The sequence below is a fragment of the Quercus robur genome, chromosome 3, assembly GCF_932294415.1.
Source record: "Quercus robur chromosome 3, dhQueRobu3.1, whole genome shotgun sequence".
NCBI lineage: Eukaryota > Viridiplantae > Streptophyta > Magnoliopsida > Fagales > Fagaceae > Quercus > Quercus robur.
Genome location: NC_065536.1, coordinates 12,202,789 through 12,228,019, shown reverse-complemented (window position 1 = coordinate 12,228,019; position 25,231 = coordinate 12,202,789). Strand labels below are relative to the sequence as shown.

The window sequence follows — 25,231 nt, the reverse complement described above, 5'->3', positions numbered from 1 at the left end:
GGGTCTTAAAAACTATAAAGCATCAATCTGTGGCACTTGAAATTTTGAAGAGTTGTATGTCAGTGTCACATCAAAAGCAAGCCCTTCTTCAAAATCTCCTAATTTGTCAGTAACTTTTCTCAGTCATATATTGGCAACCCCTTTCACATCTTCCTTTCTCCTATCAGATTTTTTTCTCATCCATCTACTCACAGAAATCCCAATGGCGCTTGTAACTAGCAGAGGAGCCTCATCTTCCGCTTTCACTCACCAATCCAAGAACTTTGATGTCTTCTTAAGTTTCAAAGGTGAAGATACCCGTCTTGGTTTCACGAGTCACTTGTATAATGCTTTGTGTCAGCAAGGCATTCACACCTTCATCAATAATAATCTCCAAATGGGAGAACAAATTTCTACTGAACTTTTCAAAACTATTGAGAGTTCAATGATTTCAATAATCGTATTCTCTGAAAACTATGCATTCTCTACTCGATGCTTGGATGAACTTGTCAAAATTCTTGAGTGTAAGAAGAATGATAAGTTGGTGCGACCAGTTTTTTACAATGTTGATCCATCAGAAATTCGTAAACAAAAAGGAAAGTTCGGGGAAGCACTTGCTAAACATGAAGAAAAATTTAAGGATGCTGAGAAGGTACAAAGGTGGAGGAATGCTTTATATGAAGTGGCCAATATTTCTGGTTGGCATTACAAGCACAAGTATGTATCTACTGATTACTTTTTGCTTTTAAGAGTTTTAATAGTTTTGGAATGACCACTAGATTATTGTTAAACAACTACCCGGCCCTAATTATTACTTTGCTTCTTCTTCTTCTTTGTTTCCCCTAAGTTTTGACAAATTATTAAAGTAATTTTTGTTTTTGTCATCATATTTTTCTAAGAAGGTAATTAGTTATAGGTTAAAGATAGAAATAAATGAACTTATTATTAGGTTATCTTATTTATTCTAATCGCAAATAATAGTTTACATGATTGAGGTATTACCAAGGTATTCTATGACATAGACACAATGTTAGTGCTTAGTTGATTCTCTAAGGTCATCTTGAAACTTTCCTTTTACGCGCTTTGAGGAAGGAAAAACATGTACATGCATTGTGAACTAGTTTGAACTCGTGAAAGAATAAAAGCATTACCTAATATTGAGGTATAGAGTTAAATGGATATATATCATATGATGTACTTTGAAATAATCATGAATTTTTTTTTTCATTATAATTATTGGAGATCACTTTTAACTTTTGAGCAATTAGAGAATAGTGATTGATAATTATCACATTATTTGGGATATTTTGACAGAATAGGCACTGATATTTTTATTCATTATGGAAGAAATATAAAGAACTACTTAGACCGGAATTATATGTATCCAAAGAAGTTTTCGTAATTTAGTAGTTCTTTTACGATACTAGGAAAATCTTATAGACAATCACAAATGGTGGCATTAGTGTTCATGCGCAACAGAAGCCTAGTGGCTTGGTTCACTTTGAGATGAATTTAGAGGACTAAATCTTATAACTGGGGGAGATTATGATACCCGGTGTAGTGGGCCTTTTTTGCAATGTTGGGCTGGGCTGTCTCTTGCGGTATTTGGCCCAAATGTTCTGAGTAAGAGAGTCGGGACCGGTTTAATTGTAACTCACTTTGGTCCGGGTTGTGCACAAACTATGCCCCGTTCGCTAGAGTTTAATCACAGACCCATGGCAAGTAGAATCACTGTGAGTAAGTTATGGCAGGTAGATATAACAAAGATGGTATAAGAAGCACAATCACTACTTTTAGCCACAATAAATGAAAGTGAGCAACAAAAGGCCCTTTGTACACAGAATAAGCTAAAAATAGAGTTGGCAAAATCAAAGCGTTAGTCTGCCACGCCAAGTAATACACGGGGTTGATACCAAGAAGGGAAAAACTGTTCCCTCAACGCGAGTAATCTCAGAGAAGAAATTAATTGGTTTGAGAGAACAGACCTAAATGGTCCATGCCCAAATACAAATCTTTTTGCCTTTTATAGAGAGCAAGGCTATTGAGGGAGAGAGGAAATCAACATATTGGTGCATGTCAGCCGTTCTAAACTCTCTGCTTTTTCTTTTTCTCTCCTTTCTATTTCTTAGTTTTCCTTTTATTTTTTTTACTTCCTCCCTTCTCAATGCTTACTTCTAGGTTATGTTTTTCTCTAAAAATTTATATTACCGTGATTTTTCGAATCCCCCTCCTCAGTGCACAACAAGGGGTCCTTTATAGAGTCTGCCGTGACTAATATTTACTGTTTTAGCCATTAACTGCCTTTGTCTAGTGTGGGTGTCCTTGCCAACCACTTACTGGTCGTCAGTGGTTTAGCCACCACCAATTACCTGTGCTGGCTGTGCTGCTCCCTTCTACCAGACAAAGAAGGCTATTTTGTTTGTTTGCTTGTTGTGGCTTTTTCTACCCATTATAGTGTGTGTGCTCTCTCTCTCTCTCTCTCTCTCTCTCTCTCTCTCTCTCTCTATCCCTCATGGCATGCACCTGGTGGTTCCAACTCATCATTTCTTCTTTTGGGTGGTATGTCATCCCAACAGGACATTTCCCCCAAAAGAGCCTAAGTAAGAACCTCAGAATAGGTTTTTTCCTCTCCCCACCGCCATACCATGCCCTCTGACCCATGACCCACCACTGCCTATATTGGCTGGGCACAGGCTGGTGGTGCCTAGGTCTCATGCATGCTTCACCTTCTTCATCTGCTGCTCACGCATTTGCCGTGATCTAGAGATTGGTTTGTACGTTTTGCCGTGCATTTTTGGCTTCTTATGGCGTGGGTTGTTTTCCAATCTACCATTCTTTATGACTTGCTTCTTTTGGGGATTGGGCCTTGTTGGATCATGGGTCTTCCTTCCCTCGGCCTATTTTGTGTTCACTCCGTAGCCTTGCTAGTATTTTCTTGCCATACCACTTTGCTATTCCTGCTGTAACATTGCTTGGCTTAATCTTGCTGGGCTTCTTTGGGCTTGCTGTTTATTTCCCTCCCAGTGACTCAGTGTATTCACTGGGTCTTTCCTCACACTGTTTGCAAGCTCCTGTGTCCCATTTTCCTCTTGGGCATCCTTAGCCCATCTACTTTCCTTGGGCTTCCTCGGCCTTTTTCCAATCCTGCTTTCCCATGGGCCTTTATTAACTCTCTTGGGCTTCCTTGGCCTAATTACTTTATACTTCATCCTTGGGGCTGATGGGTCTTCCATTAGCCCCTTACTTTCTTTGCTTACATTACTTTAGACCTATTGTGGTCCATTCTCGCTTTTCTACATACTGCCCATGGGTTTGCTTCTTCTCTCTTTCCGAGCCCATTCAGGCCCGTTTGCTTCTTCAGGGCCCACTTTATGAGCCCATGAGCCATTCATTTCTACCACTTGGCCGGGCTCAATGGCTTTTTCTTGCTTGCTAACTTTGTTCTGCCCATGTTGCTGGGCCTTTTCTCTTACTGGGCTTTGTCGAAAATGAGCCTCAACACTCGGTTCCAAAGGAAAAAGACAATAGGACTTTTTCTTTGTAGGAGAAGACTTAGTAATTTTGACACTGGTCTTGTAATTGAGGTGGGAATATTTGACATGACTCACTAATCCAACAAGTTTTTTTATGGGTTAGTGTTTAGTGTAAATGGGTTCATATCAAAATAGATCATCCATTTTTTACATAACTAGTCGCAAACCCGCACATTGTGCATGATAATTTTTTTAGACTTATCTCATAAATAAATAAATATATATATATATATATATATTATTATTATTATTATTATTATTATTATTATTATTATTATTATCTGCATATATTAAGAGGATTCAAAAAGTTAGTTATTGTTTTTTTTCCCGTAAAAAATACTCATAAATTAATTAACCAACAACTTAAAAATGGGGTTAAAATAGTAAATTGGAAAAAGAAAGTTAGTTATTACTTATTTTACTGTCAAAAATACCCCTACCTAAAACTTAAAAATGGGGTTAAAATAGTAAATTGACAAAAATAATAAATTCCTACTTTTACGTTGAAATGCCTTCTTGCTTCTAATAAACTCCTACTTTTACGTTGATTTAAATTCCCACTTCTACTCACTAATTTCCTACAAAATAGGATTACTCCTTTGTTAGTTTTAAAACTCCTCCAATTTACAAAACCCACCTCACATATTCATCTTTTTTTTAACTTCATCACAATGTATTTGTTTCTTCTGTCTTCCTTTTTTTTTTTTAATTTCATTACACCCTTAATATATATATATATATATATATATATATATATATATATTTTGGATTAGAAAAGGTAGAAATCCCAAATTATAATAAATGCAAATTATTAATCTTTACTCAAAAAATAGAAGAGCCTCTGAGCATGCGCATGAGCGCGTGCTCAAAAGCTAGTTACTATTATTGTTGTTGTTGTTGTTTTACTATTGTCTATTTAACTTATGTAAAATTCTTATATGATAAAATTATCCAAATCACATTATGTAATAAAATAATATTATATTCTTTATAATGCAATAGGATAACATTTAACAATCAGAGAGAAAAAAAATAAAATAAATTGCATCAATTCAAAGTAGAGTTATTAAAAATACAAAAAAAAAAAAAATTAATAACCTAAAGTAGAGATGAAAGAAAAATAAAAGAAATCCACCAAAAATTGAGAGAGAGAATAACCTTTTTTTGTGAGGGAAAATTATGCATAGAAATATAGAATAGAAAAGATAATGAAAATTTTATAATAAGAGGATAAGAATAAGAAGAAACAAAATAAATGAAGATAAAGAGAAAGAAGAAGAGTGATATTAAGGTAGAAAGTAGTGGGGAGATGAATATGTGAAAGGAATGAGAAATGTTGGAGAAAGTATAAATGTTAAAAAAATGAGTGTGATTTTATAAGGAATTTTTTTATTTATTTGTATTTAATTAAAACATTATATGTTTAATTTTTAAAAATTAAAAAAATGAGAGAAAATATTAATAATTTAATGATATGGAGGATATGACTGAATTTAAATGGTCAATTCTTGTAGTGCTATTGATTTTAGCTTGAATATATATATATATATATATATATATATATAGATTGCAACATGAAAAATGATAAACCCTATCCATATAACTAAATTAAAGTTGCTTTATGATGTTGAGTTAACAAAACGAATTGGTGGTTATACTAGAAAGCTAAGATTTTTTTTTTTTTTTTTTGAAAGAATAAACCTAAAAGCTAAACATGAATTGTCTTGTTTTGTTGCTTGTCATTTGGGTGAGATTGAAGCCTCGCATGAATTAATGGACCATCATTAGACCTATCAACCATTATAACTCTAAAGAATATCAAAAACAAAAACTTAGCATAAATCAATACTTACCCTTTGCAAGTCAAGAGGCTACACATTCAACCTAACGTACATCATTACCCAACAATGTTTCAACTCACCACACAGCAAAGTAATCATGCAAATGAACTTTGAAATATTCATTTGGGGTTATGATCGATGGTATGTAGCTTTTAGGAAAAAATATGTAATAGTGGTAAATTAAACAACACTATTCAACTACTCAGATTTATCATGATATGAGGAGAACATGAGTGTATTATGGACCCCTTTGTTCCTTATGGCCCATACAAAATTTAATCTATTGGAATTAAGAAGAAATAGATTTCTAAATATATAAATAGAATAATTTTTGTTAGAAGTCAATCACTACACATGAGGAGAGAAAAAACAAATCAAATGAAAAGGTAAGGTATCAAGTCTAAAAGGAATTTTATAGAACAAATGTCATGTTGTACAAAAATAACATATATAGAACAACTAAATATGTGAATTCAAAGCAACTCAAATTAAGAATTTAAAGAAAAACACATGTAATAAAATTAACAATTAAAGAGAGAAAAAAACTTAAATCACAAAACTAAATCGCATCAGCTCAATATAAAGTTCTAAAGAACACAACAATTTATCAACCTAAAGCAAAGATGAAGGGAAAAAAAAAAATCCACCGAAAAATTGAGAGAGAGAACCATTTTTTGTGAGGGAAAAGTATGTAAAGAATGGAAGAGAGAATGAAAAATTTATAGTAAGAGGTTGTGAATAAGAAAGGACAAAAAAAAGGAAGATGAAGGGAAAGATGAAGAGTGATATTAAGGTAGAGGGTAGTGGGTAGTGGGGAGATGAAAAAGTAAGAGATAGAGAAAGGTTGGAGTGTAAATATTTTATTAAAAAAAAAAGAGTAAATGTTAAAAAAAAATTATAGGAAAATTGGAAAGAAAAATGATAATGACGTGGATGCTGATGTGGCTCAACTGGAGCGTAGCAACAATAAATGCTACACTTCAGTTTTTAGATATATATAGATTAATAAATGAGTCTATTCTATGTTGACTTGCTTTTTTTTTTTTTTTTTTAGATAATTACAACATGCTGCTAACTCCGCAACTTGAACCCTTTCCCCCTAGACCCCTAAGCACTTTGTGCATGGGAAGGTGTCAATTCAGCTACAAGGCCTTTGGCCTATGTTAACTTGTTTGACCCACAATGATGATGTAGGTTATAACTTGTGTTGGTTAAACCAAAGAAAAAAATGATAGTCTTAGGATGCTACTCAATAGAGGGAGCAGAAGTAACTTACATATGCCACTCAATTCGACCAAGCCACTCTTGATTGTGAGGAGGAATTACTCAATTCCAAAGCAACACAAACTTGCAAATAATTTTCTTAATCAAAAGACACTTGTTGCACACACAAAATGACAAGACTCCATAAATAATTTTGACTGAATAATTTTTAGAAAATGACGATTAGACACATACACAAAATGACACATGTTGCATTCATGGTTGTCACACAACCTATTACCTATCCCTATACTCTGGCATTACACAGTCAACTCAAAATGACTAGATTCATTATTTATGTCAAAACAAGTTCCATTTTGACACAAACCCGTTTAACCTATAAAAATAAATGTCATTTTTATCCAGTATAAGTTTAAATTTTAAATATACAATTGAGTAATTAAAATAATTTTAATTCTTATATTGATAAATTCTTCATTGAAATTCAAAAACCCCTAACCTTTTTGCCTAAAATATAGTTTATATGCTTACAAATATAAAAATATGTTAGTCAGTTTAAGTTAGGGATGGCAAAATTGGACACGACCTGCGAACTTGACATGAAATTAGTAGTTATGGGTTGAGGCTTAATAAGTTCGTGTCATATTCGGGTTGACAAGATAGACTCATTTGATAAATGGGTTGAGTTAGTGTTCAATTGATGGAACCTGTTTGACTCATCTGATCTATTTAATTAAATGAAATTTTACCAACATACCCTTCAAACCCTAGGTATATAAACTTATTAGTTGTTATGGTTGATTTTCTTTAACATATTGTGATTGATTATTTGTAATATTGAGATATGTTTTAGTTTTAAATGATTATTTGTGATGCAGTTATTCATTAATTCTTTTATATTTAAATTTTTTTTTTCATAAATTTTTTTCTTCATTTTGATAAAATCAAATAAACAAATCGACACAACTGACCCGTTTAATAAATGGGTAATGTTAGGGTTGAGGAATCTTAACCCGTTTAAGAAACATATTGGGTTAGTGTTAACTCATATAGTCGGATATGCATGAGTTAACACGACATGAACCCGACATGTGAACACGAATTGCCACCCCTAGTTTGAGTCATACTCTTTAAATGGGTTGAAATGGGTTGTGTCTATGTCAACTCAACACGAATTATTTATTAAGCATGCTACGTAAATTGTGTGGTCTCAACTCATTTAATAAACAAGTTATATTATATTTAGCAACTTTGATGAGATTATTAAATGTGTCGTGTTACAGTTAACTCATATTGTAATATAATACCTCCACTTTGACACGATCCACCAACACAAATTGCCACTCCTATGTTATAATATTTAAACCCTAGGTTAGGGAACCTATCCCCCCCTTAGAGCAATCGCTCCAATTTGTGCAAAATAGAAAAAGTTGCAAATTTTACACATTTTTGCTCAAAAACTACCCATCTGTCTAAAACACTGTTTATATGCAAAATTGCTATAGTAACCGTGCATATATGCACGGTTACTATAGCTTTCTATATGATTTTTTTTTCTCTCTCCTCTCCCTTGCCTTGTCAAACTCTCTCTCACCCACTCTTCAACACCAAGAAGAAGAAGAAGAAGAAGAAGCCAAAGCCAACCACCAACATCCATCCACCATTACAACTAACCAACCACCACCACCACAACCAACCCATTACAACATCAATTTAATCCAAACACAATCAACTCACAAACCCAAATTAAAATCAACTCAAAATAAAACACAATTGAAAACTCATTTGGCAAAATACAAATCAACCCAAAACCCAATCTTGCCACCGCCATGAGAGAGAGAGTGTGTGAATGTATTGAGCCATGGAGGCTTGGTAGAGAGATTTTTTTTTTTTTTTTTTCAGATTTGAAGAGAGCACCAATTTGATAGAGAAAGAGAGGGGGAGAAAGGGAAAGAATTTTTTTTTTTAGAAATGAAAAAGAAGAAGAAGAAAGAAAGAAAGAATGGCAAAAGAAAAAGAAAAAGAAGAAAGAAAGAAGATGCTAAAGAAGAAAAATCGTAGAAGAAGAAAGAAGGAGAAGAAGAAAGTAGAAAGAAGAAGGAGAAAAAGAAAGAGAGAGTGTGTTTAGAGAAGTGGTGTTTGGTAAGGTGGTCGGGCCGTGTATGTGTAAGGGAAGTAATAAAAAAATGTGAAAAAGAATTATTTTAATAAAAGATGGTGTATTATAGATAATCTGATGCAGGTGTTTTTGCAAATTGATTGTGTAAAATAGAAAAAATAGGCTTTTAGTGTAAAACAAAAGGAAACTTTTACACTTACTAATGCAGTTGCTCTTAGAGTCATAAGTTGTTTCCGCCTCTTAGACATCCCAAAGAGGAGAGTACCCAAAGACTTTGAGAGAAGAGGCTATCAATTCTCAAGCTAAGTTTCCAAAAAAAATTTCTTTTTGCTATTGATCTATTGTTTTGGAATAGTGGTTGCCTAGGAGGTTAGTTTTATATATATATATATATATATATATATATATATATATATATATCTTTGGCATGTTTTCATGTGAAATAGGGCTAGTAGATCTAGACAAATAGGTCATGATTTATGAATGTTTCTTTGTGAATTGTGCCTGAATAATAGAATTTTGATAGTTCTTACCATTAGAAATTGATATTAGTAGTTAAGGGAATTCAAGAATGGTTTTATATCATTGAGAAGACCTTAAAGTAATCAAATACAGTATTTTCGATACTCTTTTAGCAATTTCATGCATCGATGTATGATTGAGTTTTTGGTTAAGTTTGGAGAATGCTAGAAGTTTGAAAGGAATTTTTGAGTAGGTACTATTTGAGATTTATGACATTTTCCCTTACTAATATGAAATTGTTAGAAATAAATGTCTTATTTATGAAAAATTATTATATTTCTTGTAAAATTTTAATATTTTATGCACTTGAGATTTTGGATTTTTCTTTTCGTTGTTACTTTGGAGATTGTTCGAGCAATTGAATTTAGTTTGATGTGATAGTTCTTTGAGGATAGTTACTACTCTATCAAAAGGCGTTGAATGCCTCTATAGTGACAACTTTATAAGTGTGGCTACTTTCACGTGCCTAGTCCACTCATTAGGTTAGAGTGTGACAACAAAATTGCTAAGTGCCCAAAAAACATCCTAATAAAATTATAGTTATTCAATTTATGAGTTACATGTCCCTTACTTTAATTAGTGATACTTTAGTTATAATGTACAAACTAAACATCTTCAATTTAGTTTACACTCTTATTTCCTGTTTATAATCTAACTCATTGTTGTTAATTTTCAATGAATTGCAGTTGTACTGAATTCGAATTTATCCAAGGAATTGTCGAAGAGGTATCAAATTCAAAATTATATCGTATGCCATTATTTGTTGCTAAATATCCAGTGGGAATAAATTCTCGAGCAAAGGCCATAGAATTACTTTTAGATATAGAATCAAATGATGTTCGCATGGTAGGGATCTATGGCCTTGGTGGAGTCGGTAAAACCACAATCGCAAAAGCTATTTATAATAGGATTTTTTATCTCTTTGATGGAAGAAGCTTTCTAGAGAACATTAGAGAGAAGTCAAAGACAGATGAAGGCATAATCCAACTGCAAGAGACACTTCTTTTTGATATCTTAGGGAATAAGAATTTGAAGGTGGGCAGCATATTTAGAGGGATCAACATGATAAACGAAAGTCTTTGTGGCAAAAGGGTTCTTGTAATTCTTGATGGTGTGGATGAATTAGACCAAATAGAAAACTTGCTTGGAAGATGTGATTGGTTTGCTTCTGGAAGTAGAATTATTATAACAACAAGAGATAAACACTTGCTAGATACTTTTGGAAATGGTCTTTCAACCTATGAGGTAAAGGGCTTAAATGAACATGAAGCTTTTGAACTCTTTAATCAATATGCTTTCAAGAGAAACGAACCCAAGGAAGATTATTTGGAACTTGCAAACCAAGTAATACGTAATGCCAAAGGCCTTCCATTAGCTTTAACAATAATGGGTGCTGATTTGCATGGAAGAAAAATACCCGAATGGAAAAATTCATTATATAAGTATGAAAATTTTCCAAATAAAGATATTCAAAAAATATTGAAAATAAGTTATGAAGGATTAGACGAAACTGAAAGGGATATTTTCCTCGATATTGCGTGTTTCTTCAATGGACATTACATGGATTATGTTGTGGATATACTGGAAACCTGTGATTTATACCCAGTATCTGGTATTCCAAAACTTATTGATAAGTGTCTTGTGACTATTGATCAATACAATAAATTGTCGATGCACGACTTGCTACAACAAATGGGTAGGGAAATTGTTCGACAAGAATCACCACGGAAGCCCAAAAAACGTAGCAGGCTATGGTTTTATAAGGATGGTCGTGACCTACTAATTGAAAATGAGGTATTATCTGTTTTGATTCACTTTCTCCATTTTCTTCACATGGTAGATGTAGTCAATTTCTTCTCCATATTTTTCCTTTTAATAATTTTTTTTTTAATTCTATTGTGTAATGTGATTCACTTGTTGCTTTGTCCAACTAGGGGTCAGATAAAATTCAAGGCATAATGTTGTGCTCACCTAAACCTATGAAGGTGCAGTTAAAGAAGCAATTTCTTAAGATGAAAAATCTCAGATTACTTATAATTCGTAATCTACATAGCTCTGGACACCTTGAATATCTTCCCAATGAATTAAGATTTCTTGATTGGCCTGGATATCCATTTTCTTCATTGCCAACCAATTTTTGTCCTAAGAAATTGGTTGCACTCAACATGTCTGGCAGTCGATTAGAGAAAAAATTCAAGAAGGTATTTTTATTAATAATATTTATAAATTATTACCTTTTAAAACTATATTCTAATATTTTTTTTCTTCTACAGATATTTTCGTCCGAAACCTTGAAATATGTGAATTTCAGTTGGTGTAAATACATTAGGAAATTACCTGACCTATCAAAGGCCCCGAACATAAAAGAATTGGATCTTAGGTATTGTACGAATTTAATTGAGGTTCATGACTCTGTCGGGCATCTTGAAAAGCTTGAAGTATGGGAACTCAGCAATTGCACTAAACTTCGAATTCTTCCAAGTTGTCTCATGATGAAATCTCTTGCATCTTTGACTCTTACTGGCTGCTCAAGCCTTAAGAAGTTCCCGGATATTTCTCAAGAAATGAAATGTTTAGGCAAGTTAGCACTGCACTCAAGTGGTATTTGTGAATTTCCTTCATCATTTGGGAATCTCATTGGACTTAAGAGCTTACTCCTCGGAAACCATTTGGTACATCTTCCAAGTAGCATTTATAAATTACAACATATTGAGAGGCTCTCTCTTTATGGAGATGTCATATTTCCAAAGGACCTCGAGAATGAATACTTTCCCAAATATGTTTTTCCGAGCTTGAATTATCTATCTCTTAATTTCTTTAAGATTCACTCGGAAATAGATTTTATATTGACTTCTTTTTGCCCCTTCTCATTGGAAAGTTTATACATCACCGATAGCAATGTTATTACCCTTCCAAAATTCTTTGGCAAATTTGAGAGATTGCATATGCTTTTCATTGAAAGGTGCAATGAACTTCAAGAAATTCCAAGGCTTCCACAAAGTATAATAAAAGTACTTACATCAAACTGCTACTCGCTGAATTCACAATCATCAAGCAAATTATTCCTTTAGGTTTCTCTCTCTCCCTCTCTGTCTCTCTCTTAAAGTTATCAAGAAACCAATTTTGTTACCTTCACAAATACATGACTAGATTTGCTAAGTTGTAATTCCTTGAATTTGCTAATTCAATGCAGTTTGGAGAAATTTTAGGACTTCCACCAAATATATCATGTTTAGGTGTCAGAAGCGACATATCAATGGATCCATAGTTATCTAGAAGAATATCCCAAGGAGATGATGAATATGAAATTATACTACCTGGACATGACATTCCAAATTGGTTCAACCATCAAAGTGTCGAAAAATCCATATCATTCTGGATTGGTCCAGAATTTCCCACATTTGGTCTATGTCTTGCTTTTGGAATGGAGGATGATTATAGTGATTATTGTTATCGTGTTGACATTTCCATCAATGGTAGTAGACGAACATTCAAAAGAGGAATCTTATTCAAAAATAGCTTTGACCATCTTTGGTTTTTCTGTAGACCTCAAAGCTCATTGCAAAAGCAATTTCAAGACTTGAAGCTAGGCTATCGAAACCAAGTTGAGCTGTCTTGTGAAATATTTTTCCCACCTTTTGCACCCAAAAAATCTACTCCTTTTGTTAAAAGGATGGGAGTCCATGTAGAATGCAGCTGTTCTCCTCCTCCTCCTCAGAATTCTAGTATCTTCCATGACAACTATAAAGAGGTCCAACCTAGAGGCCGCCGAATTTCAAAGAGAATTGTGCACCAACAACTCAAACTGTCTCATCTCCAAGGTCCAAGTTTCATCCTACGCAGACTATTATGCCATACTCTGTGCCCAACTCGGAGTACTTCTCGTCAACTATTACTAAAAGCACGAAAACTCAGCAACAATAATCGCAAGAGAAAGAGGGCTTTAGTAGCAAGGAGCTGCATATGTTTGTGTGGAGCTCAAGCCAGTTGCCAGTGTCCAAAGGAGGTGTGTTGCACATATTCAGCAGGATTGGCTTCAGTGTGTTCAATGAATTTGGACAGTCCAACCAGGGATATCAGAACAGCTTGATCAAAATTTGAATGAGGAAATATGTCAAGGTACTTTTACGATATTTTTTGAAATATTTCTTTTCTGCATCGTTTTGTTCAATTTTTTTTGTGTGTCTAATGTAAAGGTATGTCTCCTGTAGTTGTATTATTTCATTTGCATATTCAGATGTCTTTGTCACTTCTCTATCTCTCCGCTAATCTCTAAATGACAAAGTTTAGCTACAATATTGGTTGAGCCTAAAACTACAACCTTACTCAATATCATTAACATTACTACATATTTCAAAAATCTAACCGCTAGATTGCATGTTCTTTACACTCTTAATACATGTGTCAAATTTTGTGTCAATCGGGTATTATTTACTATATGATCTATAAGATTATATTTTATGTATAATATTAAACTACAAAAACTTGCAATTTAAACAAGTTATTGATGATCTAACTATTAATCTTTAATTTTCTAGAAATTTTGCAAGCATGGAGAATATAAGAAGAAAATGTGACCCAATGGTGGATTTGTAAAAATTCACCTCCAAGAAAAAGATATTGAGTAAGGTTGTAGCCTTAAGATACAATCAATTTTGTAGCTAAACTTTGTCCATCTCTAAATATGATGTGTACCCAATTTTTTATTGGTTGCTTCAAGGAACCAAAACCTTTTAATTGATATATGGACTACAAGGGAGTCCAAACTCCAAACCTGCTTTATTATTCATCATAAAGCCATATAAATGGTGACTTTATAAGATAAAGATTACATTTAAATTCAAAATAAATCTAATCCAACAAGCTATTAATAAAACTAATCCTAATCCAAACTAATCTAATTGATCCTAATCTAAACTAAAACAGGCACATAATCAAATATGGAAGGGCATTAATGCAAAGGAAAAGCAGAATGAAAGAAAGTCATCATTTGATTTGTTGCAATATGCATTGCCTGTGAAATCTTGCTAACAAAAAAGGAACATAGTAACAGAAAAAGTGTCTTGTGCCAGTCTCAAGAGGAACACCTGGATCATTTATTCCTCACATGTCTATCTACAAAAGTAATGTGGCTAGGTTCAAGTATCAATCTCAGATCAGATATTTTGCAGCCTAGTTCTATCCATCACTGGCTTGAACATTGGCTGCAGAACATAAAGGCAGTATAAAAACCTCAACCCCAGCTTTGACAGCACCATTGCTATGACTCTGTGGACAATATGGAAATGCAGAAACCAACCCCTATTTGAAGGTAAGGTACCAAACCCTCATGAAATACTAAATGGCTTGTAACATTTTGATTGACAGGTACAGCAGAGAGCCTACATCAACAGGGAAGACAGGAATCACTTAGTGACTCAATACCAATCTAAAATGACCATTGACCAAGAAGATCCAGCAAGACCAGCAGATTCTTCTACTGACAGAAGGCCATAGCAGGAAAAAGCTGGAACGAGGAGGAATAGCATACTTAGCATAATACAGGGAGGACAAAGAGGTGTTTACTTTAAAGGGTGTCATTCCAGTAAAGACCCAAATCCAAAGCACTCAACAATGCTGGCTGCCAGGGAAGCTATTCACCAAGCAAAAGCTCAAGGTTTCACTAGTATGATAATCCTGACCAAGGGCAAGCAGGTAAGTGAAATAATAGCAGGAAAACCAACTCGTGAACTGGAAAGATTCAATACTATCGGAAGACATGAAACAATGGAACTCTGTAGGCTTATACACAATAAGTTTTTTGGTTAATGAATTGATCCTAGCAACAGCTAAAGCTGGGCTGATCGGGCCTCTGTATTTTGTAGACCATTAGTATTTGGAGCCTTAGTATGGTCCAGATTTCCTTTTGTGCTATCGGAGAAAAAAATTTCTAGGGACACGCCTATTTCACCTCCAAATCCACAGCATACTCAGTGTCAGCTTGTGATTGCTACACCCAAATGTATATTTTCACCAAGTATTAGTGTCGTTCCCATGTGTAAGAGTTGTAATCTAACCACAAATTGACACCCAAACATGTCACGAAAATGAGTATGAATTTAGGTTCCAGTACGCAGGATATAAAGTGGGAGATGCGTATTAGTATTTTCAATTTTGAGTTAATGAATCATGAGTTGTATTAGTACACATCTCTCACTTTATATTTAAGCCTAAGAATGCCCTACTTGCTATTTATTTCAACATCATAGAGAACCAAGTTACATTTTCTTCAATAACCCAGGTCCAATTTTTTTTTTTTCTTTTTTCTTTTTGAGAAACGTCTAATCTTACCCATCCACCCTTGTGCCTATAATCTCTTTCATATATAAATGATTAAAAATAAAATGTACCTTATTTTTTACTTTCTAAGAATATGAGTTACATAATTTATTTTAGAGGACAATGTGTCAATAACCACTTAACTTGGAAATTTCATTCAGAGGGCACAAATCTTAAAAAAAAAAAAAAAGACCTAGTCAACATCTAAATATTCGTCACCTCCTTTTGGCAACAAATACTAATTAGTTTAATTATTACTTACTCATTTGAAAACAAGTTAATTAATTATATTTATCAAAAAATTATATTAATAAATTATAATTATTAATTATAATTTTTTCAATCATTTTATAAAATAGAACAGCATGGCTTAGTTGCTTTCCTGTTATATTTATCTATTTTATTTTTTTATGCTATTTCTATCATGTTTTTGTACATTTAAGGAGTATCATGGATTGGATATCAAAAAAAAAAAAAAAAAAAAAAAAAGAGGAGTATCATGGATTGAAGAGTAACATATCATAGCCAAATTGATTGAAGTGGACCAAATTAGACTGAACTGGACCGAAATGGATTGAGATGAACCAAATGGACCAAAATGCTATACTAATATGGCTCAATAAAAACGTAGCAACAATAAATGTTACACTTCAACTTTTAGATATTATATAGATTCATAAATGAGTTACATATTGTAAAAAATCATCTTCACAAGTGTGTGGAGATTTGTAAGATGTATAACAATGGTCAAGCTTGTTTTATTTTAGAGGGTAGAGTGTCAATAACCTCTTAACTTGGAAATTTCATTGCGAGGGCACAAATCTTTTGAAAAAACGACCTAGTCAGCATTTAAATATTTGTGTAAGCTCCAATTAACTTAACTCGTAAAGTCTACTATAGTCAAATAAGAGATCTGGTGTTCGATATCCGCCTACATCAAAACTAATTAATGTCTTGGTTTGATAATAAAAAACAATTATCAGGATCAGATTTCATTAGTTAAAACTATCTCTAAAAAGAAACTTTTATATATATATATATATAAAACACACACACAGCAACTATTTGGCCACAAATACTGATTAGTAATAATTACTTACTCATTTGAAAGCAGGTTAATTCATTATATTTATAATTATTATTTATAAAAATATATATTAATTAATTATCTGATGTATAATTTTGAGTACCTCTAGCAGTTGGGTTTATCACAACTTTTTGGTACCTATCAAAGTGTTTGAAATTTGTCGAAGTTCTTTAAAATTCCTTCACTATATTATTGTAAGACATAAAAGAAGGTTGCTACGAAATTTAAGAAAATTATCAGGTTTATTTTAGGAGTGCATTTGGAAACAGCATATTTGCATAGTGTTTATAAAATGATATAGTTTTTGATAACTTTTACTATATTAAATGTGTAATAAAAGAAAAAACCTAAAAGCGAATTCATTTCAAAATAATATCTAAAAGTTAGATTATTTGGCCAAAATAAAAACAGAGGCAAAAAACAAATAAGTTGGGGCCAAAACACACTCCAAATAAACATTCTTTGGTACAAGGAAAACTTTTGGACCATTTGTTGATGCTAATGGCTGCCGTTGTCCATAGTTTAGAGGATAAAGAAAAACAAAGGATTTAAAAAAAAAAATGGTAAATATAAACACAGTAGGGAAACTCTAATAATGACTAGTTTGAAAAGCCAACCAAGGCATGTTCAGATGAGCATGAAGGTACAGGCAAGTGACTGCAATTAATAATGGTATATATGTGACAAACGAGTTAATACATAGATATTTTCATATTACAAGTGGACAAGGATAATTCTGATATAAATCATAAAAAAATTAGGTGGTCAATGCAAAAAGAATCATCTAATCTATGCAGTGGAAAAAAAATTAATTAAAAAAATTAATCCGACCTATAACCTCTACCTATCTTCAATTTGCAGCCTACTCAATCCTTCCATTCTTCCTCTTTAGCTGCAATCCTAGTTTACCAAGCAGATACCCAAGAGGTAGCAGCTGCATCCTCTCACATTAGTTGGCATTTATCGACATACTCTATCAGTCATATCTCAGACAATTCACCCAGAAAACTTGGCAATTATTAAGCTAACGGCCATAAAAAGAATATACAAACCAACAAGACAAAACCCCCAAAACCTAGGCACCCAGAATCTGTACCAAATAATCACCAGTAGAGACCCCATCAAGCTCAGTAACAGGAAGACAAATGCAGACACAATTCCCAAATGAAAATGTAGCTCAAAAGCATTTGGATAAACATCGGCAGTTTGTATCACCAAAGCTGTTCCAAGCCCAACAAGCATGTTAAACATTGGCCCAGCAAAGAAGCCAGCCATGGCCATTGCAGGCTGACCAGTTTTGGCAACTGCCACATCGGCAACTAGATCCCCCACTAAATTTCCCCATGCAAGCACTGTGAGCCCAAGAAGTGCTGGTGGCAATTCAAGAAGTGATCCAAGTGCTTCAAGGCAGTTCAGCAATTCCCCAGCAATAGTGGATATCCAGAACACACTCATGACAAACGCTATGAGCAGCACAGGTATCTGCTCAGTTTTTGGGGGCTCTTTTTCTATTATGAAATGAAGCACTGCAAGCGAGAAGCTAGCAAATAGTATTATAAACCAGAGAGGGAAATGGGTTTGTGGAAGGAGAAAAACAGTTGGATGATCAAATGGCATGAATGAATTGCAAGCATATAAAAGAGCTAAGGGGCAAAGAACAATATTGGCTGATGCATAGAACCTGCTCCATTCTGAAGGTGTGGTTTGACGAATAGTGAGCTTTAATAGAAACATGACAGGAAGTTGCCATGCTTTTGAGATCTGCATATACAATTTAAATAAAAAAATAAGTAAATACAAATTGAAGAAATCTACTTCCAATTGATTCCTGTAAAATAAAACAATTTGAAATTGAACATACACTTTCATGGTATCTCCCAATTCAAGGAGAGTTGAAGAGAAGTAATAATAATGCCTACAGTTCTACTTTTCTAGTTCCAAATTGCTAATATTTTCTTTTATCACTTTTTCGCTTCTTTCATTCAGGTATTTTAGAGTGGCATTTTCGGTAGACTGTTGGTGTTTCTTTGTTGACCTTCATCTGATTGATCTAGTCTATACATCATCACAAGTTCATGTACACATATATCAAAAGCAGGCATGCAACTAAATTAGTACCAAAGAAAAGGTAAGCTAGCTTACTGATCAGAAGACCCCAATGACATTTCAAGACCAATATGTTGAACAAGCACATAGAAACCATTTCTTCAATTTTATTCAACTAGTACACCTTACTCTATCAGCTCTCTTAAATAGGCATTTAGCTTCGTTGATCATTATTGACATACACATTACACAAAAATCCAAGAGTCATTAATGTATTTAGCTTATTGATATTTATCAACATTTAACAGAATGTCATTCTACACTTCCAACAGACGGTACACAAAAAATACAATAGCAATCAATAGTTTCGATCCATTGGATCAACATCAATGCCGATTAATATTGCTCCATGATCCAGTTTATGAGACAGCTACCCACCTGTAATATTACCAGTGTCAATAATGTTAAGTATTAACACCCCTTCCATCTACCCAATCAAGTTTGGTATATCTAGGACATCAGCATACACCTTTCTAAAAAACTCCTTACAGCTGTATTCTTTCCTCAGAGCCTGCCTAATATTCCAACATCAAGCAAAAAATCCTAGCTATAAAACTCTTATTCTTCTTTACCCCATCTATAAAACTAGCTTTTAGAATTTACATTACACACCAGATACCTTAATTAACCATATGTTATGTCAATCCATAAGTAAAACAACACTGCATTTTCTATATGACCCTTATATATAGAACACCCAAAATTCTACACTATGATTCATACTTTGGCTCAAGAGAATTACAAATGCTCTCCTATATGTTCTAATATAATGGTGTAGAATTTAGTTCGGATAATCAATCCCAATACATATATCATTGTCATTTGTTATTTATGCATATGTAATTATATATGTATGTATACACACAGGAGCGGAGCCATGTAGATTGTAGTGGCTTGGGGGGGCCTCGGCCCCTGCAAAAAAAAAAAAAAAAAAAAAAAAAAAAAAAAAAATTCCATTAGAGTAGGTAGAAAAAAAAATTGGGCCCCCCCAATATTTGACAACCGGCCCCCCCATGCCCAATTCTCAACTATTCTCCCAAGCCTGACTCAAATATTCTCCCAAGCCCAGCTTTAGTTTTAGGCCTTATCACCTTATGTACTCCAAAAAAAACAAGCTGGCCCACTCAAGTCCAAACACTAAAAACAAAACTTCATTTTCTCTTCATCTCAAAAAATCCACCCACTCACCCACGGAATCCCTTTCTTTACTTCTTATTCTTTTGTTTTCTCTTCTTTGATACACTTTCATTTGCATTGGTACCGTTGCCTACCTACCAGCCCCCAAAACTCCAATCCTATGTACTCACAGTCCGGAAAAAAAAATAAAAAATAAAAAATAAATAATCTTGACCAATTTTTTCTTTCTTCATCAGCTTTAGTTTTGAAACTTGGTGACTGGTGAGTTTTCTTCTCTTTCTTAAGCATTAGACATTCATCTCTTTTTAGTGTCTTTTTTTGATTTTCTCAACTATCTACACTTAAATATTCACATGCTCTTTATATTTTCATAGATTTTTAGAGAAATACATGATTGAAGGCATGGGGAGATTGTTTGTGATGAGTCTTGAAGGGAAGATCTAAAGTTGGAGGTAGTCAGGCAGAGGCAATAGGCATTGTCACACAGGTGACCCATCTTTGCACTTTGTGAAGACAAAGTTTCTAAGGTAAAATTGTTTTGATTTATTACCTATTTTTGATTAGTTAGATATCATGTGGCTGTGGGTGTTGTTAAATTGTTTGGTTTGTGTTGTGTACCAATACTTGTGTGTTTAATTTTTGTTTTTGTTTGAGGGGTTATTATTAATTAAAGTCGTATTAAAAATGGGTTGTATGTTTAAATTATAGTGAAAATTTTGTTTTTTCTTGAGTATGAATAACATCCATATAACTAAGTAAAAATTTCTAATTAAAATTTTATTTTTTAAACTTCTTTTCAGGTTAATTTTTGAGTCATATTCTTAAAGCTAAAAGAATTATGAGCAAACGAAAAACAATTAATGCATTCTTTAAGAAAAAAGATGTTAGCAATTCAGAAATTAGGACACATGTGACTGTAGAAGCAAATGTTGATACTTCAATGCCTGATGAACACCCTGACCCCTCTAAATGTTCAAGAATTCAATCTGAAGAGATAGATCGTGATCTAGGATCACGTAAACAAATATGTGAATTCCCTATCAACAAACAAGATGAAATTCAACGAGCTTATCTCAAAGAAGGTCCATATCAACCTAAAAATATAGATTATCCATACAATGATGATACTCATCGTCGTCAATTTCAAACTTCATGGTTCGAATTGGGCCCCCCATGTAAAAATTCCTGGCTACGCCCCTGTATACACACGTGTAATAGTTGCGAGTGAGAGACTAAAAGATTCATATCATTTTCAATCATTTGTATATCAATTGAACAAGCTGTTAAACAGTTCTTTCTCTATTTTAATAGTATCGCAAGATTACACACACAGAAATAAATTGCTTATTGCACTCAAACTACTAAAAAGAGGAGAAAAATGAAACGACTACCTTGAAGAGGTTTCCTAATGGAACTATGGAAGCAACATACTAAACAGCGGCATAAGTAAACAAATTATAAGATTAACAACCAAAAAACAAAAACAAAAACAAAAATCCAATTCAAGTTCAAGTCTTTTCTTATTGATACAAGAAATGCCTATAACATGAATAATAATATAAAACACAATTAGCATCAACTTTGTCATGATGTAGCTATATAGATTATAAAATCCGATCTAATTCCCCAAAACTACTTTCCAATTGACACGTGATTACTAAATTGAGCTCATTCTCATGGCAAATAAACCAGTACACACATAGTACACTTTAAAAGCATTCCAACAAAAACACAAAGGGTCCGTTTGGATGGAGGAGTGGAAAATTGGGAGGATGGAAAATTAGTGGGAGGATGGAAAAGTGGGAGGATAGAAAATATTTAGTTTTCCCTCGTGTGTGTTTGGTTGGAAGGATGGAAAAGTAGGAGGATGGAAAACTCTTTTGTTTGGTTGAAAAGAAAAGTGAGAGGATAGAAAATGCAGTTTATATAAATTGACTATTATACCCTTGTTACATAATAGGTAAGAAATAGATTTATTTGTACTTATTAAATAATATAAAATTTACCAACAATTATATTTTTCAATGAGAAGTGTTACGTCCACAACATTTTTCGCAATACTTTCACAACAAAATTTATGTGGAAAGTTGTTATTAGTTTTAATTTGAACCCACTATTAAAATTATTTTTTTACTCACCAACATTAACTAATAACAATCTGTTACTTGAAATTTATTGTGAAAATATTGTAGTAACATTTCTCAAATAGGATTTTTATTCTTTATATTATTTCTCTTTTCTCTCTTTTCATTTCATCCCTACGTTTTTCTTTTCTTTTTTCTTTTTTTTTTCTATGCTATCTCCTCCACACACGTTGTATCTCTATCCCACCCCATCTTTTTTCTTTTTCTCCCTCATTCAAGTCTCCAGCACTCCTACTTTCTTCTATAAAAAAGACTCCAGCACTCTCTCTCTTTTTTTCTCCAGTTTGCTCTCTCTGGTTGGTTTTTTTTTTTTTTTTTTTCTCCACACGTTGTCCTTATATCTCTATCCCCTTTCTTTTATTTGCTTTGTCTTCCTCGTTCAAGAACGTTCCAGGCTTCCACAGGTGCAGCTCACATTCTCCAGCACTCTCTCTCTGTTTCTTTCCTTTCTTTACTTTTTTTTTTTTTTTTTTTAAAGCTTGATTCCAGAGGGCATTATGGACAAAGTCTTCTTCATCAGTTTTCCACTCAAGCTTTTCCTCCCGATTTGGGGAGACGAAATTTGTGGGCCCGGGAGAGAAAATTTTCTCCCGGGTTTTCCACTCTCCCTATTTTCCTCTCTTTCCCAAACAGTGGAAAACACTGTTTTCCACTTAGTTTTCCGCTCTATGTTTTCCATCCCTCCTAAAATCACCCCAACCAAACACAGCCAAAGTCTCATCTCAAACGTACCATTCCAAAAGCTCAACAGAACCCGAACCTCAGCTTCACTTCCTCCAAATTCCTCGAAAACTCTCCGATCTCGCAGTCTTGTTCAACCAAACCCTTCTCCACCTCACCTTCCCCAACCAAACCCACCTCAGCCCCAACCTTCCTCCTCCCTTCACCCAATCCAAAATCCATCCAAAACACAATCCCAACAAAAAACACATAAAACCCAACAGCCTGCCACAAAAAAATCTCGGCACTAAGATACACATAGAACAAAAACAATGCCGGCACCAAATAAAACAACACGTCCCTCACAAAAGTCACAGGGTTCAACGAAAAGGGTGCGGCGTAGATAGCTAGGAAACCAACAACAAAAGCAGAGACAAAGGTCCCCGCAGAGAGTATTGCTCCGAACCCAGTTCGGTATTGGCCTCCTCGAACCGCGGCGACCGATGCGAAGACATCAGGGGCACCATTGGTAGTTAGTTTGGTAGTTACAATGGAGAAAGTGGTCTTGATATCTGTGTAAATATCATTTCTTTGTGTGCAAACACGGATATTACTGCCTCCTTTTGAAGTTTGAGATTTAATTTGGTGTTGTTCAGTGGAGAATTTTGGGGGTTTCTTGATGTTTCACTGTTTTTGGAATCTTGGGTTTGGTAATATTAGGCTTAAAGTTTTTGTTTTTTGTTGTGGTTTTTTTTTTTTTTTTTTTTTTTTTTTTTTTGAATTTGTGTGTTGGGTTGTGCTGTAGTCTTTGGTGAACTTTCAACTTCCACAACAGGATGATGATTTTGATTATTATGGGAATAGTAGTCAGGATGAGAGCAGAGGCAGCCAAGTTAGGCTTTTTTGTTCTTAATTTTAATTTTATAATTATTATTTTTTTACTTGAAATCGCAATGACCTGTTTGATTGATGCTTGTGATTGCAATTTTAGTGTGCAAATTATGCACTTTATGTATGATGGACTATTGGTTTAGAGGAGTGTACCCTTATGTATGTATGTTTGCCTGCATTGTGGTTTATTGCTGGTTACACAAACAGGTGGAGTGAATGTGAAACACGGTAACGGGGTTATGCGTGAAAGAGAATTGGGTTTGTTGAAGAAAAGGAGGCAGGGTGAAAATAGTAAGGACGAGGAGGATAGGTATTACGGGACACGCAAAACGGAGGAGAGATATCGATCAATGCTTGGAGAAGGAGAGCACATTCAGAAGTACAACTCATATACTTGTGTGTGTGTGTGTTAATATCCGTGTTTGCACACAAAGAAATGATAAATACGTGAATATGCACGTAAATATATATTATGAAACATAAACATACAAACATTTATATTGGCGAGAATATAAAAACACACACATGTATTCCATCAATATGTAGTGTGTTTATGTATTTTTATCAATATAAACACGCAACAACATATATATATATATATTGAGGGTAATATATAAACACATAAACATAAGTATATTAACGCAAATAGCTAGACACATAAATCTAAAGCTCAATGGAATCGAGACACATAAATGTGTATTTTTTTTCTTTTTCTTTTTTGGCTGAATAACATAAATGTGTACGTTGACCGAATTGAAAATACACAAACATATACACATACTTACCTATGTGTTTACATATAAACGTGTATGTTGATGAGATAAAAAAAAATAATAATAATAATTTGATGGAATTCGTTCCTCAAAAAAAAAAAAAAATGATGGAATTCAAAATATCAGGATATACCCTTTGGCGGATCCTCAAGTTCGTCGAACAAAAATGGCCTAACCCCACACGAGACCCTAACCATTAGTCAAAGATGAAGTATTAATTTTCGGGCATGCATGGAAATGGGTTCACACATTAGTCTAAAAAGAAGGTGATTAAGGGTCCGTTTGGATACAGTTGAAAACTGAAAACTGAAAAACATTATAGCGAAATAATTTTTAAATGTGTAAATAGTACCATGGAACTCATTTGTAATAAAAAAGTTATTGAAAAGTAAAATTTATGGGTCCATAAACAGTACATGATGTGCACTAATTGGTCCAAAAAAGTTTGAAAAGTCAAAGTTTGCAGCTACTATTCATTGAACAGTGATGAACAGTAGCCGCAATCTGAAAAACACGTGGAAAAAAAAAAAAAAAAATGCAGACGCAGACGTATCAGTCCAATCCAAACGCAACTTAAATGAAAGAGGCATGGAAACGTTAGTAGGTCAATTTTGTTGGGGAATGAAAAAGTAAGGGGAAAGAAAATATTTAATTTTTTTTTAATGTGTGTTTGGTTGAAAGAATAGAAAAGTGGAGAGTTGAATAACTATTTTGTTTGGAAAATGAAAATGCCATTTTTTCTCATTGGATAAAGAGTTTTCTTGTTCCTTTTTCCTTTAGTTATTACTAAAGAGTACTGAGAACGCCACACTATGGTAAACATGTGTAGCACGCAGACGCCAGCTTATATCTTTCAACATATATGACAGTAATGGAATTATTTATGTCCATGTTAAG

At 33.6% G+C, this 25,231-nt stretch overlaps 2 protein-coding genes across 2 annotated transcripts in view; one reads left to right on the top strand and one right to left on the bottom strand.

Moving 5' to 3' along the window:
* Positions 1 to 15,348, top strand: part of LOC126717086 (disease resistance protein RPV1-like) — an 84,078-nt gene extending 68,730 nt beyond the window's left edge. The window contains exons 6-7 of the mRNA XM_050418302.1: positions 13,040 to 13,337; positions 14,586 to 15,348. Coding sequence (XP_050274259.1) covers positions 13,040 to 13,308 — 269 coding nt within the window. The 3' untranslated portion in view covers positions 13,309 to 13,337; positions 14,586 to 15,348. The remainder of the gene's footprint in view (positions 1 to 13,039; positions 13,338 to 14,585) is intronic.
* A 2,271-nt stretch (positions 15,349 to 17,619) lies between these two features.
* On the bottom strand, positions 17,620 to 24,531 carry LOC126719258 (cation/calcium exchanger 5-like). The gene is made up of 6 exons (XM_050421831.1): positions 24,468 to 24,531; positions 23,037 to 23,242; positions 22,771 to 22,955; positions 19,161 to 19,244; positions 19,098 to 19,107; positions 17,620 to 18,384 (listed from the first exon to the last, which is right to left on the bottom strand). The coding sequence occupies exons 1-6, from the start codon at positions 24,529 to 24,531 to the stop codon at positions 17,620 to 17,622; spliced, it is 1,314 nt and encodes a 437-aa protein (XP_050277788.1).
* Between the last annotated feature and the right edge of the window lie 700 nt (positions 24,532 to 25,231).

Bases quoted from the DNA above. Each gene is read 5' to 3' on its own strand.
- LOC126719258 (XM_050421831.1), bottom strand. From the start codon at position 24,531: ATGGTTAGGGTCTCGTGTGGGGTTAGGCCATTTTTGTTCGACGAACTT. The intron at 23,243-24,467 runs GTATATCCTGAT...ATATTTACACAG, and splicing joins ACTTGAGGATCCGCCAAAGG to ATATCAAGACCACTTTCTCC. The intron at 22,956-23,036 runs GTGAGGGACGTG...TTTTTGTGGCAG, and splicing joins CGTTGAACCCTGTGACTTTT to GCTGTTGGGTTTTATGTGTT.